Source organism: Hibiscus syriacus, unplaced genomic scaffold (genome assembly GCF_006381635.1).
Source record: "Hibiscus syriacus cultivar Baekdansim isolate YM2019G1 unplaced genomic scaffold, ASM638163v2 tig00110570_pilon, whole genome shotgun sequence".
NCBI classification, from domain to species: Eukaryota; Viridiplantae; Streptophyta; class Magnoliopsida; order Malvales; family Malvaceae; genus Hibiscus; species Hibiscus syriacus.
Window position 1 is genome coordinate 307,336 of NW_024062785.1, and position 20,089 is coordinate 327,424.

Here is a 20,089-nt window from a genome sequence, read left to right on the forward strand (position 1 = left end):
GGACAAGGTCTCTGAATAAGAATCAATTTTAAAGGATAAAAAAAAGGTAAAATGGAGCAGAATAATTTGACCTCTAATGATTTTTACCGGACTGCTTACACTGGATTTATATTGGTGTTTCATGATCCGTGTAAGTTTCCAAAAGAAGACATAGAACGTTTAGTGGTGTATGGTTCCATATAGTTGCATTGCATGTAATTTCTTATCCATTAGGCATTTGCTTATCGAAATATGCTAATTATCAGTCTTGTTCCATTGTAGAGGTTATAGTCATTTTGATATTCATCAAACATGCCACTTTGAGGTAACTGACTTTGTAACATGATGGAACAGGGTCTTTAGAATTTCTTTAAAATTTTAAATGCCTTTTCTGAATTGTTTTGTTCCACTTTCTAACTAAAAGGGATATATGTATAGTTGGTGGGGAATCTTTTTCTAACGATTACACTTTTGGCTTTAAATGTTGGTTGCCTTATTTTATTTACCATTTTAAACATCTTCACCAGGTACTCCCATATGATCAACTAATGCTGGAGTTAGATGTCACCAATGTCCGTGAACTTGAAGATTTTCTTATCAATGAGTGCATGTATGCGGTTGGTAGTCTCCCAGATTGATTCTCTTATCCTTTTTCATCCTAGGATTTACTACATTACGACATAATAACATATGTTTTGCTTTACAAATGTGTACCTAGAACTTTCTATAGTCCCCTTTGTTGATTGTGCTCAATAACTTAGATCAAACATTCCTTTCACTAGGGTTTGGGAATTAAGAGGAAGAGGGGGAAGGGACACTTGTTTTCCCTACGAGGTGCTTTTTTGAATTTTGAGGGACATTTAGAGCTATTTGAACTTTCATTTGTTGGTTACACCCAATACCTTATATCACAATGTGTTTCAGGAATGATTGGGTGTGACTACTAAAAGAAAGTCCAAATAGTAACACAATTTGCTTTCAGGAAGGATTGAGTGCTCAATAACTTAGATCAAACTTTTCTTTCGTTAGGGTTTGAGAATGAAGAGGAAGAGGGGAGGGGACACTTGCCTTTCCTATAGGGTGCTTTGTTAAATTTTAAGGGATACTGAGAGCTATTTGAACTTTTCTTTACTGGTTACACCCAATATCTTAGATCACACTCTGCTTTCAGAAAAGATTGAGTGAGACTACCAAAAGAAAGTTAAAATAGGATCACACTTTGCTTTCAGGAAAAATTGGGTGCTCAATAACTTAGATTAAACTTTGCTTTCGTTAGGGTTTGGAATGAAGAGGAAGAAAGGGGGAATACCTGCCATTCCCTATTGGGTGCATTATTAAATTTTAAGGGATATTGAGAGCTATTTGAACTTTCCTTTGTTGGTTACACTCAATACCTTAGATTATACTCTGCTTTCAGGAAGGATTGGGTGTGACTACTAAAGAAAAGTTCAAATAACATCACACTCAACTTTTAAAAAGGATTGGGTGCTCAATAACATAGATCAAACTTTGCTTTTGCTAGGGTTTGAGAATGAAGAGGAAGAGGGGATGTGACACTTCTCTTCCCTTCGTGGTGCTTTGTTAAATTTTAAGGAGCATTGAGAGTTATTTGAACCTTTCTTTGATGGTTACACCCAATACCTTAGATCACACTCTCCTTTCAAGAAGGATTGGGTGTGACTACCAAAGGAAAGTTCCAATAACATCACATTATGCTTTTAGAAAGGATTGAGTGCTCAATAACTTAGATCACACTATCCTTTCAGGAATGATCGGGTGTGACTACAAAAGGAAAGCTAAAAATGGATCACACTCTACTTTCAGGGAGGATGGGTGCTAATTTAGATCAAATTTGCTTTCGCTAAGGTTCAGGAATGAAGAGAAAGAGGGGGAGGGAACACTTGCCTTCTTTACCCGGTGCTTTATTGAATTTTAAGGGACACTCAGAGCTATTTGAATTTTCCTTTGTTGGTTACATCTAATACATTAGATCACACTATGCTTTCAAGAAGGAGTGGATGTGATTACCAAAGAAAAGTACAAATCGCATCACACTCTACTTTCAGGGAGGATTGGGTGCTTAGTAACTTAGATCAAACTTCGCTTTCGCTAAGGTTTAGGAATGAAGAGAAAGAGTGGGGAGGGGACACTTGCCTTCCTTACAGGGTGCTTTGTTGAACTTTAAGGGACACTGAGAGATATTTGAACTTTTCTTTACTGGTTAGATCTAATACCTTAGATCACACTTTGCTTTAAAGAAAGATCACACTCTACTTTCAGGGAGGCTTGGATGTGACTACCAAAGGAAAGTTTAAATTGCATCACACTTTTCTTTTAGAAGGATTAGGTGCTCAATAAATTAGATCAAACTTTGTTTTTGCCAAGGTTTGGGAATGAAGAGAAAGAGGGGGCGGGGACATGTGCCTTCCCTACAGGGTGCTTTATTGAATTTTAAGGGACATTGAGAGATATTTGAATTTTCCTTTGCTGGTTACATCCAATAACTTAGATCACACTCTGTTTTCAAGAAGGATTTGATGTGATTACCAAAGGAAACTACAAATAGCATCATGCTCTACTTTCAAGAAGGATTGAGTGATTTATAACTTAGATCAAGCTATTGCTTTTGTTAGGGTTTGGGAATCAAGAGGAAAAGGGAGAGGGGACACATGCTTACGAAGTGCTTTATTGAATTTTAAGGGACATTGAGAGCAATTCGAACTTTCTTTTGCTGGCTACACCCAGTACTTTAGATCACAGTTTACTTTCAGATAGGATTGGGTATGACTACCAAAGGAAAGTTCAAATAACATCACACTTTGATTTCATGAAGGATTGGGTGCTCAATAACTTAGAACAAACCTTACTTTCGCTAGGGTTTGGGAATAAAGAGAAAGAGGGGGTAGGGACACTTGACTTCCCTACAGGTTGCTTTGTTGAATTTAAGGGACATTAAAAGCTATTTGAACTTTCTTTTGCTGGTTACACCTAATATTTTAGTTCACATTCTGCTTTTAGGAAGGAATGGGTGTGATTACCAAAGGAAAGTTCAAATAGCATCACACTATGCTTTCAGAAAGGATTGGGTGCTCAACTTAGATCGAACTTTACTTTCGCTACGATTTATGAATGAAGAAGAAAAGGGGTAGGGGACAATTACCTTCCTTATGGGGTGCTTTGTTGAATATTAAGAGACATTGAGAGTTGTTTGAACTTTCCTTTACTTGTTATATCGAATACCTTAAATCACACTTTACTTTCACGAATGATTGATTGTGGCTACCAAAGGAAAGTTCAAATAACACTCTGCTTTCAGGAAGGATTGGGTGCTCAATAACTTAGATCAAATTTTTCTTTTGCTAGATATGAGAATGAAGAGGAAAAGGTGGGAAGGGGCAGCAGGGTGCTTTGTTGAATTTTATGAGACACGAGAGTTATTTGAATTTTCCTTTACTAGTTACACCCAATACCTTAGATCACACTCTATTTCTAGGAAGGATTTGGTGTGAATACCAAAGGAAAGTTCAAATAGCATCACACACTACTTTCATGAAGGATTGGGTGCTCAATAACTTAGATCATATTTTGCTTTCGCTAGGGTTTGGAATGAAGAGGAAAAGGGGAAGGGACACCTGCCTTTCCTACGGCTGTTTTGTTGAATATTGAGAGCTATTTGAACTTTTCTTGGCTGGTTACACCTAATACCTTAGATCACACTTTGCTTTTAGGAAAGATTGGGCGTGATTACAAAGGAAAGTTTAAATAGCATCACTCTGTTTTTAAGGAGGACTAGGTGATAACTTAGATTAAACTTTTTCTTTAGGGTTTGGGAATGAAGAGGAAAAGGGGTGGGGACAACTGCCTTCCCTACGAGGTGTTTTGTTGACTTTTAAGGGACAATGAGAGCTATTTAAACTTTCTTTTGCTGGTTACACCAAACACCTTAGATCACACTCTATTTTCAGGAAGGATTGGGTGTGACTTCCAAATAAAAGTTCAAAATAGCATTACACTATGCTTTCATGAAAGATTAGGTGCTCAATAACTTGATCAAACTTTGCTTTCGCTATGGTTTGGAAATGAAGAGGAAGAGGGGAGAGGGGATACCTGCCTTCCCTACGGGGAGCTTTATTGAATTATAAGGAACACTGAGAACTATTTGAACTTTTTTTTTTCTGGTTACACCCACTACCTTAGATCACACTATGCTTTGAGGAAGGATTGGGTGTGACTACTAAAGGAAAGTTCAAATAGCATCAGGAAGGATTGGGAACAAGAGAGGGGGAGGGGGCACTTGCCTTTCCCATTGAGTGTTTTGTGAACTTTAAAGGAAGTGATTTGTACAGGAGGTGCATGTAAACTGAAAATGTGCTGATTTTTTTTCCTTTTCTAACCTTTTTGTTAGGGTATAGTCAGAGGAAAGCTTGATCAACTGCGAAGATGTTTTGAGGTATGAGTTTACTGTTCTTACCTCTCAAGAATTTTCCTTTTCATTTATTTTTCTTCGCTTGTTAAAATCAATAATGTTTGTTTTGGAAGATCCACTTTGCTGCCGGGAGGGATTTGAGGTCAGGACAACTAGGGAGTATGATCCAAACACTGTCCGGCTGGTAACATCTCTGATTTTTAATAGAGCATGCTATTTAGCCTCTTCCATGCTGCAGTTATAGTCTCTACTGTGTGATCTTGTATTACCTTTTGGATTTGTTAAATTAGAGTTAGCTACTCCTAGTAGGCCTGGTGTAATACAAAGTTAAATTTACCTAGGTTGGAAACATCAGACAACTTACTAATCTCAATTCAAGAGAAGATAAAATGGGCTGATGCTATGAGTGAGGAGAACAAAAAACATCGAAAGGAGGTTGAAGATAGGGTGGAGGAAGTAAAGAAGTCCATCGCTGCCAAGGTCAGTTGAATCCAAATTGCCTTTTGTATTGATTGCCTTTTTGCTATAATTCAGTATTGAATCATTAAAACGCATGAGAATGTAGATGTGGCTGAAAAGTGTTTTTATTAGTTTCTTAGTCCTGTCTTTTAGTTTTTAAACTAATTTTATATAAGCATTATAGAAATTAAAACTAATTTTGATTTTCAACACACTTCTAAGATAATGAAAAATTGTTTTGGAGAGGGGTGATTGTGGGAAAGAGAGTCCTTTAGTTCTTGCAAAAATGCATATACAGAAAATATTGGAGCTTACTGGTTAAGATGCAAAAAGGGGGGGAGGGGGTTAACAGGTGCTATGATTTCACTCTGTCAATATAAAGATATGTTGGTCGATGGGGCTTACTTACATTGTGGCAGAAGTTACACACTGTAAGCAGGCCGAAGTTGACATCCGAGGGCTTGAGGAATTGTACTCTGAACCTGGTGGACTGATGGACTATGAAGAAGACCGAAGCCGACCAAAGAGGTTACTTTTTTTCCTAGTTTTTTAACTTCCTTTTTATATCGTTAAATATGTTTGTTCTCTCTCTACTGAAGACTCAATATGGTTTTCATGGTGTCTATTGATTTTCAGTCATCTGCAGCCTGATAGTGATGCATATTTCTATACTCTATTGAGTTCACTAGATATTTGGTTATTGTGACTTCTAAAAATTATTGGTTATTGTGACTTCTAAAAATTATGCTTATTAATTGGATTGAGAAAACTTTGGATCAAAATGCATTCTTTGAACCTACTGATTTTGGGACAGTGATACTGCTGACTGTTTTTGTGATTGTTGCTTTAAAATTTGAGAATGACACCAACTTGTAATGAACCCTTTGTCTATTCCTTTTTGATCTGGGAAGAACAGGACCTGATCTAGTGGTGCAGCTAAAACATTTAAAGCTATTAGATACCCAAGATTTACAATTCAAGTTATTGTACCTTTTTAGGGTGTGCACTTCATGCATTGTACAAAAGTTTCTGTGTAGTTTCCTTAAGAAACTTTCTGCACGTGTTACTAAAATTCTGGGTGAATGATTTATAAATACAAAAGTTGTTGAGAGGGAATTAATTGTTCGTCAAAATTGAATAAAATCAGAATTCAAATCCAGGCTATTATTCACACTTGCTTATCCTCCGTTTCAACTCGGGAGTTCTAGACGAACAGGGCACCGGAGACCTTCGCTTGTTATTGCCCAGTCTCACAGGCTCCATCTGAGCCGAGCCAACAAGGTGTGGAAAATTCAGCTTGGCTTTTGCGCCGCGCATCTCAAAAGCGGCTTTATCGTAAGCCAGTGCAGCATCTTCGGGCGTCTCGTAAGCACCGAGCCAGATTCTGGCACCATTTCTTTTGGGATCCCTTATCTCCGCCGCGTATGTCCCCCATGGCCTTCTCCTGACGCCTTTGTAACGCACCTTCCTCGGCGGCGTGTGGATCGCAGTCGCCACCTCAGAAGTCGCTTCGCAGCTGGGAACTGAGACATCAACAGCGGCAGCCTCCGCCGCATCAAATAATTGATCAAAGGTTATCCATTGATCAACGTTAATAGCGGCACCATCCGTATCGGAACAATCCGTCTGATCCGTTGGAATCGGAACTTGAGCGCTTGCTTCATTTTCCGGAAACGTAGCTGGAAATTGAATTCCACAATCATCTTCTTCGAAAAGATACCGACGAATCGAGTCCAAGGAACCGGGATCAAATTCTGAGGTAGTTTCACAGTGCATATCTTCCTAATCTGTTGCCACTGTAGCTGAGGATTTAAACCGGAATTGGATGATTTGGCTTCCATGAGTTCCAGCTTGGACTATATATACGATGAGACCTCGTATTAAACTATTATTATTATTCATGGCTTTCTTCATAGGAAGTTTCGATTTCCATCACGTTTTTGAAATGCTTCATCATTTATTAATTTTATTTTACTTTTTTATAATAATAAAAAAATAGGCACGTGCTAGGGTTTAATTATTATTGTTATGATCATCATCTGGTGTAGTAAGTTGGAATATTCGGAAATGTACTTGGACTGCTTCAGTGGTTCATATTCTAATTATTTAATTAATTAAAAGTCATCTATTGAATTAATTTATTTGATTGATTCCCTCTGCTTCCCTCTTATTTTTTAAAAGGTATTTTTTTTAAATGATCCTTAAAGTTCAGAGTATCTGTATTTTGGTCATTAAACTTTAACTTATAATACAATTATGGGTAAATTATGCATTTAGTACATAAAATATAAGTTTTAATTCGTTTTAGTACTTAAACTTTCATTTATTTTTCAAAATCATACCAAAGTTTAGTTTTTCGTTTCATTTTAGCGTTCCGATGTTAAAAACTTATCGTATTTAGTACCTAAAACATTAGTTTTGCTCCGTTTTATTATCTAAACTTTATTTTTTTTCAAAACACAACGTTAAACTTTGAACGAGATATTAAAATGAAACAAAAACTAAACTTATGTATGGTTTTGAAAAAAATAAAAAATTTAAGTACTAAAACATACCAAAATTAATAGTTTAGATATTAAATGTGTAATTTATCCTATTATTATTAACTTTTAATTCACCATTATTACCATCATCGTTGTAGTCAGTTGACTTGTCATTTTAAAAAATTAATATAACACGTTAAAGTATTTTTTTTATTTAATTTTTCTCTAAAAAATTTTGAACTTTCAAATTGACAACCACTGTTCGGATTGTTTGCATCATCACCATCTTACGTTTTTTTATTTTTTTATTTAATTTTTCTCTAAAAAATTTCGAACTGAATTAACCATTAACCAATTAAACTTAAAATTAATCGAAAAAACTTCGATTCGACCAGTTAAATCTATTTTAACCGAAGTTTAAACACCCCTACAAAGTCATGGTTGTGAGGGTTGTTTTTCAAAGGATGGGGTCATTTTTCGAAACAAAATAAGTTTTGCAAATCCTTAACTTTAAGCCTTTACAACTCTTCTGTTCGCGGGACATCAAACAAGTCTAATGTAAGTCTCCAGTCAAATCCTTCAGCTACTTACCAAAGTAGGCATAATGAAGGTTTATATTTCATTTTGCAAGTCAAATATGGAGTTCAAAAACAAGTGCAATAAAACTTTGAGCGAAGAAGTTATGTACACAAGAACATTAACTATTCCTATTTTGTTGAATGGTTGATAATATTGAAAATGAATGGAGAGAATCTTTACAAGTTACGGTCGATCATCCTCCGTTTCGATTTGGGAGTTCTATCATCCGACGTGAATGACGAAGAGGAAGGCGACTGAGCCGATGACCAAGATGAACAAGACTCCAGTGACCGCCGCTTGTTATTGGCCACTCTCACCGGCTCCACCTGATCGGAGCCAACAAGGTGAGGAAAATTCAGCTTGGCTTTTGCGCCGCGCATTTGAAAGGCCGCTTTATCGTAAGCCAGATTCTCGAACCACTCCTTTTGGGATCCCTTATCTCCGCCGCGTATGTCCCCCATGGCCTTCTCCTCACACCCTTATAATGCACCTTCTTCGGCGGCGCGTGAGATTTACTGACACTTTCAGTCGCCACCCCAGAAGTCATTTCGGAGCTAGAAAATGAAACAATATCAGCAGCTGCATCGAACAACTGACCAAAAGTCACCCATTGATCAACATCAATAGCGATTGCATCAGCTGTGGAACAATCCATCAGATCCGATGGATATTGAGTTTCAAAATCATCATCTTCCAAAAGAAACCGACGAATCGAGTCCAAGAGACCGACATCAAATTCTGAAGCAGTTTCGCAGTTCATATTTGCTTTGTTGCTGGAACCCGAAAAGGAAATCAACCTGTGACTGGGAGTTGTGGATTTAAACTGGAGCTGGATGGCTTGATTTAGTTCCTCTTTGCTTATGTATACTTTGAGAGTTTGTATTAAACTATCATTTGTACGAATCCTGGTTTTCGTTAGAGGAAGTTTCTCAGTAATGAGATTGAAACAACATTTTCAAATTGTTTAAATAAATAAACAAATAGACACATGTTCTGTTTTAATTATTTATTTGTATTATAATCATCTTCATATGGGTTACTAAGTTTGAACCTGTAATACGTGGGGTTGCTGATCTCCGCCGCATACTTTCCCCACGGCCTTCTTCTCACCCCTTTAAAAAGCATCCCCCCCGGCCGTACCGCCGCCGCCTCCACCTGAAAAGAGTTCCCAACAGCTCCAGGAACCGTTTTTAAATCAACCTCGTCGGGTGCACTCGACCCGGAGTTCGCCGCCTCACGCAAAGCACTGTAAATCAACATATCCTCGGAATCATCCATCTTTAATGGAAGATCACCCCAACTTTCATTAAAGAAAACACTACTGAAGCTTTAACTTCTGCTATAGCAACGTTCAAGAACAGCATCTGTTGTTGCTGGATAGCGTTGAAGAGATTCAAAGATGTTGAACTCTGAATCCGAGATATTCTCCACATTGTTTTCCATTCCTTGTTTTTGTTCTAAAACAGCTAGCATCTTGTGGATTGTATGATATTTTTACAGTGCGAGTGAAAACTTGGTAAGGGTTGAGGACATGAAACATACATTTCCATGAATGTTCTTCTTCCTCAGCCATTCATCTTGGGCTATCATTTTTCATCACATGTTATATGTTTCTTTTACCAAAGGAAACTAAATTACTTGTGTACGGAAACACAACGTTTTTCCCCTTTTATAATGATGAAACAATGAACAAAATAAAAAGGATATCTACTCGGAATATATTCAATTTCTTCTTTTTAATAATAATATACTAAATGTTGCATGAATTTGTAATTTGTATGTTGTTCAGATTACGCTTTGGTGTCATGGTTGTTCTCAACGGTGAGTCCACATTTGCAGCCGCTGGTTAGTCAAATCTGACCCAATATTTCACCTAAAATGTCTGGGTCAAATTATCTCTTTGACTCTATAGTATGCATTTAATATTTAAACTATAAGTTTCGATCCGTTTTAGTACTTAAACTTTTATTTTTTTCAAAATCATATCTAACGTTTAACTTTTGTTTCGTTTTAGTATATCGTCGTTAAAAATTTATCGAGTGATTTGTAAGTGACATCTTTATAGGTAAATTGCATCATTCATTGTTCAACTATCTTCTCACTCCGATTTTGATAACTAAAGTTTAATATTTTTTTTTTAATTTAATTACTTAACTTTCAAATTACTCCTAATTTAATCGCTCTAACTTTCAATTTTATTTTTTGTTTTTAATCATATGTTAATAAAATAATATAAAAAAATATCATGTTACGAAAATTATTAATAAAATAAATTAGAGTGACTAAAATAAGAGCAATTTGAAAGTTGAGTAGTTAAATTTTAAAATTTTAAACTATAGTACCAAAATAGGAGTGAGAAGATAGTAAGGGATGAATGAGGAAATTTACTCAAAAAAATGTTGTGCTATTAAAAACTTAAGGGTGAGGTACTAAAATGAAACAAAAACTAAATGTTAGGTATAACTTTAAAAAAAATAAAAGTTTAGGTACTAAAATGGATCAAAACTGATAGTTTAGGTACTAAACATATAACCCTAGATTTTATTTAAAATGAAATATACTTAAAATAATGGGTAAAGTATACACATGATTTTTCGATTGTAGGACATTACTTTTTTGAGTTCCCTAATTATTAAAAGTTAAAAAATGATCTCCCGATTATATGTCATTATTTTGTTGAGTTCTCCAATTATTGAAAATTACAAAATGATCACTTATTCATATGTTTCAAACTCGTTCTTTTTTGTTAAAAAATTAGTGGTTGTCTAAGTTAAGACGTTAACTTGTTGACTGAAATATAAAAAAAATTGACCTCATAAATGTTTGAGTTATATTTTGTGGATTAATTCTCTGTTTATATTTTATCGTCGAGCCAATGCTTGAAACACCAACATCAAGATTAAAACTAACGACAATGCTAGTAGATATCATTAAAATATGATTTTATCATATCCTAGTCAGCATGTTAAAGTCCACCTCAGACGATTGTCAATTTTTGACGAAAAATGACGAGTTTAGAAAATTGAATAGTCGAATAATCAATTTGTAACTTTTAATAGTCATGAAACTCAACAAAATATTAACTTATAATCGAGAACCCATTTTGTAACTTTTATTAATCAAGAAACTCAACAAAATAACATTATATAGTCAGAGGGTCATTTATGTACCTTATCCTAAAATAATGTATTCAAATCCTAGTTGATTTGGTTTGTTTAACATTCTAATTTAACAAATAATTTTCTATTTAAATTTCACTATAAAAATGTTAAACATGATTTTCCTGGCACCTTAAAAGAATTAATCAAATATCGGTTAAGCAAAATTTATCGACAGGGCATGACCCAAGAAAATTGGCTGAGATTTTCATTTAAATATTAATACATTTTTGCTGGAATGAAAAAGATTTAAAAACTTGGAAACCTTCAAATCCAAGTTGTATTGGAAGCTTTTACAAAAAAGAAACACTTTCCTAATCTTAGACAACTAATAATTTTGCAGTAAAATTGAAGCATTTTCATGCAACACAGTGCCATTGCCAACCAATGTCACCAAGCATGCTTCCTCAATCTATGTCTCAGGAATTCAGATATGAAACCTAAACTTGTTATCCATCCTCTCTTCATTGACCATCTCAACATTCGAGTCAAACCGGAATCAAATATTAAATATCCCATTCTCTGAAATAACTGAACCGCAAATGGAAGAAAAAAACATGAAACGAACACAATGCACTTCGTAAAAAAGACTCAAATTAACAGCTTGACTCGATACAGACAACTCAATAAACCTGAATGTCGATACCAAGACTGCTCAATAGCTTCCTAGAAGACTTTTCATCCGCACGGCAACGAAGCCATAGGCATGAAAGTTTGGTCATAGCTGCATGACTAGCAAACTGCAACCTGCCAGACAGGCTTCCCTCACCAAACATCTCTTCACTCAACATCCGTCTCAAAGCTAGCGTCATATCCATCGAGGTCCGACTCTGTTACAACAACTACAGAGTCATCATCGAAGACTGCTGTATCCTGTTTTGCATGTACAGTTAGGGTTTCCTTTACTATCATGCAACAAGAGCTTACAGGCATTCCATTATTTTTCACCTTGTGGAGATAGTACTCTTGAACAGCCTTCATTTAACAGAAATAGATAATATGAACTACAAAACTCCCAGAAGTTATCGGCCACTTCAATAAGCGCAAAACATCTGAAAAAAATCCAATAGGGAATACCTGCTGCTGTGCAGGAGCCAGAAGTACCCTGGGTCTGATAGATCTCACATATTCATACGCTGCATCGGGTGTCATATGCCTATGTTCCACCTGTGTAATATATACACATATATATATATATAAAGTTTCTTAAGATATATTGATTCATAAAGTAACTTAGAAAAATTAAATTTTACCAGGTAGCAGAGGACAATGGTTGTGCTGCGCCCTCGACCAGCCTTGCAGTGAACATAAGTAGTCTTTCCAACAGATGAATTATCTTCATAGAACAAGAAGCAAGTAAATTTGCTACCACTTACCAGAAAATAATACACCCTACAAAAAATAAAGGCCAGAAGAAACGTACCATGTATGAAACCTACAGCTTGGCAAATATCGGCAAATGATGGAGCAAAAAGATAGTCTCTTGTAGGAATCACCAAATGGTCGATGTCATGAGCCTACGGAACAAAAATAATAAACGTTTGAGCTTTGATGCATATATATGACTGAATAACAAAAAGGTTTCAGGTAGAAAACTTAAAAGCAACATGCAGTATTTCTAAAATGCTTCTTCATTGAAAGGAATTGCCCTCCTTAACCTGCGAATTGGAGATAAAAAAATGTATCCCATTGACACTGCTGTTTTTATCATACCTAAAATACACACCAGTACCTTGAAGATAAAGATGAAACCGTGTTCATCTTAAGAGGCTCTTGCTTCAACATCTGAACTTCCCACTCACTAAAAGATTGCTCAGGTTAATTAACTTTTCAAGGTTGAGTAGGTATATTTCCAATGAAACAACTATTATCTAAAAATTTGTGATTATTCATTTGAACATATATCCCGATTGAACGCTTCATCTACAGAATCAGCATAGATGCTGACAACAAAAGAGCACTCACATGATATAGCGTTGTTGAGACCAAAGTCTCATACGGTTCATTTAAGGTCACAACTCCAGAGACACCAAGTCCCTTCAACAGGGAACATCAGCAGGGAAAGGCACGGCACCTAATAAAATAAACTGAATTCAAGGCAGTGAGAGAAAAAGAATTTAGTAGATAACCATAAACATGCATAGTCAGCATAATGCATATCCAAACAAAAGCTTCATCATAGGAAAGGTGGGCTAAGGAAAATGATTTTACAGATAATCGCAAACAATACAAGCAACTTCCATCCACATCAGTGTAATTAAACTATCAATGAGAGTTAGTAAACCAAACAACTAGGATTCCAGGAAAACTAAGCTACAATCAACAAAAAGAATATATATGATAAATAAGATACAAACCCTTACCCCCTTCCCTTGCCCAATAGCTACATAAATTGCCACAAAATACTTCAATAATTCATGGTTTTGAGGCATGATTCACTATATTTGTCAAAAGAGGGGAAACACAACAGTAAGTTAAATTTCATAAAAGAGTTTATATTATACCTCATCAACTCTATCCCACCACCTAAATTCAGACTGGATCTTGTTCCTGACAACATTGTATAACAACGTTGGATAAAAAAGAGCCCGAGCTCCTGCTCCCACCAAAACCCTCTTTGCATCCCAAACAACCAGGCTATCCCCACACAACTGACTCTGATCCTGATCCTGCTGCTCCCCTTTCTTCAAATTTTCAATATGCATCTCTTTTTCTTTTTTTCTTTTTCCTCTCGATTAATTCACAAAGATACAGACATTTAAAAAGAGAGAGAATTACACTTGAACCCTAAAATCACACGCAAAACACTCAAATTTACAAGAAAACAAAGTATCCTTTGATCTTAATTATAATTACCAATAATTGGAATCTACAAAGAGAATAACAAGGTAATCAAGGGGAAACAAAACAAAAGTGACCATCAACTCAAACAGATGAAAACTTTAATCAAACAACAGAAATTAAGATCTTCAAGAAATATCCAACTATGGGAAGATGAAAACATGTTTGACCTAGAAATATGCATGATATTGAAAATTAAGATAAAATAAAGGGGGGAAAGAGAATTTGTCTAAGGAGGGGAAGAAGAAAAAGAAGAAGAAACGCCAAGAGAAACGAATTCGAAAATAAAGGATTTAAAATACAAAGCATTAATTTTGGCCCTTTCCTTGCAGAGTCGGTTACTTTTTCCCTCCCCTCCTTTTCTCCAACAAACCCCCAGCAAAGTGACGCTGCATCATATAGATGATTAAGGAGTAATTAATTTCTAATCTCCATGATTAAGGAAACTCAAAAACCTAACGCCACAGCGGGCGCCTTACTTAAACGGCAACGTTGTTAGGATAAAGTGGTGACGCATCAAGCTAGTGAACCAATAGTAATTGTTTAAAGTGTAATTTTAATTCAATAAAAATAATTGGATTAGTGGCAAAATGGCTGACGTATTTATTAATATAATTCAGTACAAAAACTAAAATATGATTTTTGGTAGGCCATTTTATGTTATAACTAAAAAATAAACCTAATAATTACTTTTTTAATAAATTTTAGCTTTTTTCAATAATATATTTTTGTATCTCAGAAAAAGAGAATATGTTTTTGTTAATTTGTTTATAAAATTTAAGCCTTTTTACTGACTACATAAGATAATATTTTTCCATATTAATCAGTTAAATTTTATTTTATAAAACATTAAAATTATATTCAATTGTCATAATAAAATTATATAAAATTTTAAGTAATATTCTAATAATTATATTCTATTTCATTCAAATATATTTTTATAGTGACACACTGACACATGAGAAGAATAAAATATTAAGTAAAATGGTATTTATTTATAGCCAATGAAATAACCTTTTTTATAATTTTATTCAAAGATAATATAATTTTCTATTTTTTCTAATAAACAATGATATGGTGTAGCTATCGAATTGGTGGTGGTTGGCTTGAATTTAATTGCTTATTTATATTTTGGAGAAAGTTGGTTTGATTTTTTTGTTCATTATGAATTTAGAACATATTATTGAGAGAGAAAAAGTAAAACTTGATTTTTCTATATAATCATTAATTTTAGAAAATTAATAGTTAAAGATTTCAATGGTTAAAGTGAAAATTATTCTTTTTAGAAGTATTGGATTCGAACAATTGCGTCTGCAGAGTATGTGAACATTGTAAAGCTGAGCAACTAAATCGAGAAACCTGAAACCTGATCCGAATCGGATTATGCGATTCAATTCAGTTCAATTTTTTTAATTTGCGGTTTGGTTTCATTTTTCCATATGAAAACTATTTTAATCGAATCAAACTGAATTTAAAAAATAAAAAATATAAGTATCCAAAACAAATTCATTTTAAATTTATTATAAGACAACTTTAAATAAATAAAATTTTAAAACTAACAATATTTTCACTTGATTTAAGCTTTAAATTTGTTTTTTAAGTTGAGTTTGAAAATTGTAAAACCGAAATAAACCAAATCGAAAACCGTGATTTTTATGTCAATCATTTCAATTTTTAGAAACCCGTAAAGGGCGGTTTGATTCATATTTTAGTGAAAAATTGAATCGAACGAAATACACCCCTAGTGCATTGTTAACGACTAAAAAATATTATGAATATATATTGTTTTGTAACCACCCAAACTATTCACGAATTTATAAAATTTTAGAGGTAAAACAAATTATTAATAGAAAATATAACGATAATATCTATATCGAGAATTTAAAAATATTTATTAAATATTTAGATTTGAACATGATTATTCATAGTTATGAATTTCAAACCTTTTATTGATTTTATTATTAATTTTTTTTATTAATTAGGGTGTTTATAAGTAATAGTATTTATTATAAAGATTTTTAATGGTTTAACAATAAAATATCACAGTTGCCGAGCATATTGATTGAGACATTGTTATGGTCATCTCATTCTCATCCATTACTCAAACTAAAACTCAATGAAATTATTCAAAACACGTTCTGACAACTGAATATATGGTTCTGCATAAACATTATCAAAGAAGGAGAGAGAAGTCTTATTTTCAAATTTCAACTATACAAGACATAATACAATAACAAATAATAAGGTTAAGGTAGCTGTTTTCATCTGAAAAAATTACCATATGTGTTGAGCCCTTTTAGTGAATCAATTGATGTTGTTCTTTGAAGCCTAATCTGCTCTCTGAACTTGGCTATGAACTCACCAGCCTTCCTATCAACCTCGTAACTATCACTTCCGGCTACACTCAAAGTCCCGCCCATGGTTTCTTCATCCGAATTCTCCGACCTCGAACTCCCCGAACACTCTGGTTGTTCTCGGTTCTGGTTCTTGGAAAATGTTGGGTTTTGTATGTCAGAGTTATTTTCAAGATGCTGCCTTTTGAACCCAGATGAGAGATTATAACGTCCGAATTTCAGCTCTCTTTCACCTCTGATACAGCCACTACCTCTAAAGGTCCGAAACGGCTTTCGTTTCGAGGAAGCTTTAGAGGGAGCCACAGGCTTTGCATCAAATTTCAGGGGATAACCTGAAATCCATTCTTTAGTACCACTTGATGAATCATCCTTTTTTTTGTCACTGAATTCCTTCAATTCGTCGTAATTCGGTGATTCCGATGTACTAGAATGTGAGGGAGATAAGCTGCTCGGTGAATGTGGACTGAGTTCAGAATGGAAAGACCGTGATTTGAGTGATTGAAATTGAGTTTCATCAACTGAGAGAGGCCTAAAATGGGAAGGCCGAGTGGCACCACCGCCGCCTCCGCCAACTCTTTGTCTCATCCTCACAGATATCGACCGCCAAGGGATCGGAGAACCCAAAACATCACTCCCATTATACTTCCCTTCCAAACTTTCAGACCCTAAATCACTAGACTTCTCACCTTCACTCTTATTAGAACTATCAGATGAATCCACCGCACTTGTATCAGAAAGCTCACTTGATCCATTGCCAAGTTCAACCCTGGATTTTAAGCTCCTAACAGGCAACCCCAAGGGTTTATGATCTACAAACGAACCCAATTCACAATGGGGTTGAGCCAACACAACCATGGATTCCCCTTGAACATACTTTGAACTCCAAGCTTGAACAACATTTTCCACGTAAGGGTTCTCAAAGCTACCATTTTTATCATTAAAAGAACCAGCTTTACCCTGTGCACTATAGTACATGGAATGATCAAAATCATCTTCAAAAACAGACGAAAAATGGGAAATTCCAGAAGCATACGAGTGAGAGTCATCATGACTAGCATTATCAGCATTTGATCTACGACCAAACAAGCCATAAGAAACGGCAATGCCAATGAACAAAAGATGTATGAGTTCCCAAAACTTGTTGAGCACTGTCTGGTTGATGAAATCTGGAGCTTGGGAAGGGAACAATGGGATTGAAATGAGAAAGAAAGTGAAAAACAGGGACTTACCAAGAAAGCGACGCGTGCAGTTATTACTACCATCGTTTCTGTGTATGGTGTTAGCCTTTGTGGAGGGTCTGGTCGTGAAGGGAGGGTATGAATCCGCCATTATTAAAGGACAAAAGCTTCTCTGATTCAGCTTGTTTTGTTGGGTTTCTATTCCTTCTTTTTGGTGAAAACGAGGATAAAAGAGGACACTAAACGATACATTGATTGGTGGAAGAAAGGAAGACTTTGGAACCAAGGAAATAATAGTTCGGTTGCAAAGAGAGTAAAGTTAATTATGAACAAGTTAAGAACGCAAAATTGGCCTTTTACAATTACGTTACATTGACGCTCCGTTATCGGTGGGTGGTACTTTTATCCGTTGTAAGATAGGTACTTTTTTTTTAATCTTTATGAATATTTTTAATTGTTGAAATTTGATATCGTGGGATGATTTTTCAAAGATAAAATTTGTCCGTCCAGTTAAGTTGATAGAGCGCACTCTTAACCTTGTGGTCGTGGAATTAAGTCCCACTGTGGACAATTCATAATTCTGACTGCCGAAGGTCTTTCACGAAAACTGTTCTCAACCTGACGTTGGGAGCATCATACTATCTTACCTCCCCACCTCATTGAATATGATCAACTAATATTTTTCAAAGATAAATTATGAGTTTATATATGTTTAAAAAAAAATTATTAAAAATGTTTTTTATATTTTTAAATATATCTGCTCAAATTTAAAACTTCATAAAAATAATACCTTTTAATATAATTAAGAACAAATGCAAGCGAAGGCATATGGTTAGAATTTGCATCTTTTAATCGATCGTAACCTTACATCGCTGAACATTCTCTGATCAAATGTTATATGTATAGGGACACAAGTGCATTCATGAGGAGCACATTGTTCCTTAAGATCCATTATCCATGAGAAGCTAACACAGAGCTGAATCAGCTGATTTTGGATGCATGCTCGTTCCCCTGTGGACACTAGTTTAATGGTATCCATGCTCCAAATACATTCGAACTATGATCTAGAAGCAGGGGCATTGAATGGTTGATGAGTAATGGGCAATGGCAATGCAGCCCAAGGACTAACGGGCACCGATCTTTGACGATCGGGACTCAGATGACGATGCTTTGGGGTGGAGGAGGCAGAAGATGAAGACGAAGATACACGCTCACAAGAAGGGCACATGGTGAGTGTTGTGGGAGGGTTGATGTGCATGTTAAGCTGCGGAGAGAGTTTTAATGCTCTAAGCTCCTGCACTTCCTTCTGCAACCTTCTGTTTTCCTCTGTTAGATTGTCGCAACATCTTTTCAGATACTCACAGTCGGCTTCCGTCCGCTTCAACTTTGTCCTGTGCGTGCATGCACCCAAGAAAATGCTTAATTCCATATCTCATCGTAATACCCTTGGCTATTAATTAAACAATGTTGTTTTTCGAGGATTCCAGATCGATTAGTTGGGTCTACATGGTGTTTGCGTTATTGATAAACTACTAAAAAAATGATCAACTTACCTTGCTCTTCTGTTCTGGAACCAAACCTCCACTTGCCTAGGCCTCAGATTCAGTTTCATTGCCAGTGCCAACTTTTGCTTCTGCTTTAGAACACAAAACCACTCCCACATTTCACTTCAAACATCGGATTCTTAAATATATTTACGTAAAGACAGAAACAGTTAACTAACCGGATTAAGGGTGCTGTGTTCCTTGAAGGTTTCTTCAAGCACCAACGACTGTTCCTTTGAAAGCCTAAGCTTCTTCCTCGAGGCATCATCGTCGCCGACGCCGCCGCCTCCATCGTCATCGTCACTGGAAGGAGAGCACGAGAATCGCGCAGCCTCGGTTTCATCACCCACAGGGTCTCTCTCATTTCTCTTCCCACTTATGCTAGAAACGGCGCTACTGGGCGAGGAGACCCCTCCTTCCTCCTCGCATTCAGCCGTTGCCGGTGCTCGGTTCACATCAATTCCACCAAGAACCGATCTTGTATCCAACTCTCGATCTGCATGCATATGATTAATCACAAAAGGATAAAAAAATGTAACATGGCAATTACAAACTCCATTGCCAACTTAACGTCAACAAAACATCAGATTTCAGCACAATAAGATTTCATGTAACCAAGAAACAGAACAAAGATAAGAAATACCAGAAGACGGAAACAGCTCATTCCAAATATTCCTCTGCTGAATGTTTTGCATGCAGGGTGAAGCTAAAGGTATGAGATTTAACTTCAAAGAAGGTTGATTCTGACCACATCCCAAACTCAAACTTAACCCCAAACCATCATTTTTATCCTCCATCTCTTATTTTTTTTCTGTCCTTTTTCCTCCTACTTCCTGGTTTTTCTCCCTAGTGTGTTTGGCTTATGAGAAAAAGCAAAACAGAAGAAGATAAGCGTAGAAAATGGCTTGAGCATTAACAGCCTTTTGGTTTTGATGCAGCACAAGGGTGAAAGAATGGGACAACATATATAGAGATAAAACAGAGCCAGAAAGAGAGAGAGAGAGAGAGAGAGACGGGCAGAGATTCAAATCATGACTTGTGTCAGTGACCATATTGGCTCAATCATGATTTTATTCAACTCTTTTTCT

The 20,089-nt window shown here is 35.6% G+C and overlaps 5 protein-coding genes, 1 long non-coding RNA gene and 1 pseudogene across 7 annotated transcripts; 1 reads left to right on the forward strand and 6 right to left on the reverse strand.

Moving 5' to 3' along the window:
• Positions 1–51: 51 nt before the first annotated feature.
• LOC120132946 lies at positions 52–5,398 on the forward strand. The gene is made up of 7 exons (XM_039149620.1): positions 52–130; positions 214–304; positions 380–596; positions 4,385–4,429; positions 4,519–4,589; positions 4,747–4,885; positions 5,284–5,398. Exons 1-7 carry the CDS (start codon positions 52–54, stop codon positions 5,356–5,358), a joined length of 717 nt encoding a protein of 238 aa, XP_039005551.1. The 3' UTR covers positions 5,359–5,398.
• Positions 833–4,351, reverse strand: LOC120132928. Its single transcript, XR_005517056.1, has 3 exons — positions 4,254–4,351; positions 3,922–3,960; positions 833–881 (listed from the first exon to the last, which is right to left on the reverse strand). It is a non-coding gene; the product is annotated as an uncharacterized LOC120132928 (long non-coding RNA).
• A 613-nt stretch (positions 5,399–6,011) lies between the features above and the next one.
• Positions 6,012–8,686, reverse strand: LOC120132925 (ethylene-responsive transcription factor 13-like). Of its 2 annotated transcripts, XM_039149609.1 has the most exons (2): positions 8,391–8,686; positions 6,012–6,302 (listed from the first exon to the last, which is right to left on the reverse strand). In XM_039149609.1, exons 1-2 carry the CDS (start codon positions 8,684–8,686, stop codon positions 6,029–6,031), a joined length of 570 nt encoding a protein of 189 aa, XP_039005540.1. In that variant the 3' UTR covers positions 6,012–6,028. The 2 variants fall into 2 exon arrangements, with proteins under 2 accessions (XP_039005540.1, XP_039005539.1); XM_039149608.1 differs by lacking the exon at positions 8,391–8,686 and having other exon boundaries at positions 6,014–6,674.
• A 242-nt stretch (positions 8,687–8,928) lies between these two features.
• Positions 8,929–9,399, reverse strand: LOC120132947 (ethylene-responsive transcription factor 13-like). Its single transcript, XM_039149622.1, has 2 exons — positions 9,286–9,399; positions 8,929–9,204 (listed from the first exon to the last, which is right to left on the reverse strand). The coding sequence occupies exons 1-2, from the start codon at positions 9,397–9,399 to the stop codon at positions 8,929–8,931; spliced, it is 390 nt and encodes a 129-aa protein (XP_039005553.1).
• Positions 9,400–11,461: 2,062 nt separating this feature from the next.
• Positions 11,462–14,286, reverse strand: LOC120132919 (annotated as a pseudogene).
• Positions 14,287–16,186: 1,900 nt separating this feature from the next.
• On the reverse strand, positions 16,187–17,608 carry LOC120132949. Its single transcript, XM_039149623.1, has one exon. The coding sequence runs from the start codon at positions 17,606–17,608 to the stop codon at positions 16,187–16,189; it is 1,422 nt and encodes a 473-aa protein (XP_039005554.1).
• Positions 17,609–18,482: 874 nt separating this feature from the next.
• LOC120132920 (homeobox-leucine zipper protein HAT3-like) lies at positions 18,483–20,002 on the reverse strand. Its single transcript, XM_039149602.1, has 4 exons — positions 19,645–20,002; positions 19,181–19,497; positions 19,011–19,090; positions 18,483–18,848 (listed from the first exon to the last, which is right to left on the reverse strand). The coding sequence occupies exons 1-4, from the start codon at positions 19,796–19,798 to the stop codon at positions 18,515–18,517; spliced, it is 885 nt and encodes a 294-aa protein (XP_039005533.1). The 5' UTR covers positions 19,799–20,002; the 3' UTR covers positions 18,483–18,514.
• Between the last annotated feature and the right edge of the window lie 87 nt (positions 20,003–20,089).

Excerpts from the sequence above, each read along its gene's own strand:
- LOC120132946 (XM_039149620.1), top strand. The coding sequence starts at position 52 with ATGGAGCAGAATAATTTGACCTCTAATGATTTTTACCGGACTGCTTAC. Across the intron at positions 305-379 it reads ATCAAACATGCCACTTTGAG|TTTGTTCCACTTTCTAACTA; the intron begins GTAACTGACTTT and ends TTTCTGAATTGT. Across the intron at positions 4,590-4,746 it reads ATCCAAACACTGTCCGGCTG|GTTGGAAACATCAGACAACT; the intron begins GTAACATCTCTG and ends AAATTTACCTAG.
- LOC120132925 (XM_039149608.1), bottom strand. The coding sequence starts at position 6,640 with ATGCACTGTGAAACTACCTCAGAATTTGATCCCGGTTCCTTGGACTCG.
- LOC120132947 (XM_039149622.1), bottom strand. The coding sequence starts at position 9,399 with ATGCTAGCTGTTTTAGAACAAAAACAAGGAATGGAAAACAATGTGGAG. Across the intron at positions 9,205-9,285 it reads ATCCAGCAACAACAGATGCT|ATGGATGATTCCGAGGATAT; the intron begins GTTCTTGAACGT and ends CTTCCATTAAAG.
- LOC120132949 (XM_039149623.1), bottom strand. The coding sequence starts at position 17,608 with ATGGCGGATTCATACCCTCCCTTCACGACCAGACCCTCCACAAAGGCT.
- LOC120132920 (XM_039149602.1), bottom strand. The coding sequence starts at position 19,798 with ATGGAGGATAAAAATGATGGTTTGGGGTTAAGTTTGAGTTTGGGATGT. Across the intron at positions 19,498-19,644 it reads TGAGCTGTTTCCGTCTTCTG|ATCGAGAGTTGGATACAAGA; the intron begins GTATTTCTTATC and ends ATATGCATGCAG. Across the intron at positions 19,091-19,180 it reads AACACAGCACCCTTAATCCG|AAGCAAAAGTTGGCACTGGC; the intron begins GTTAGTTAACTG and ends GTTCTAAAGCAG.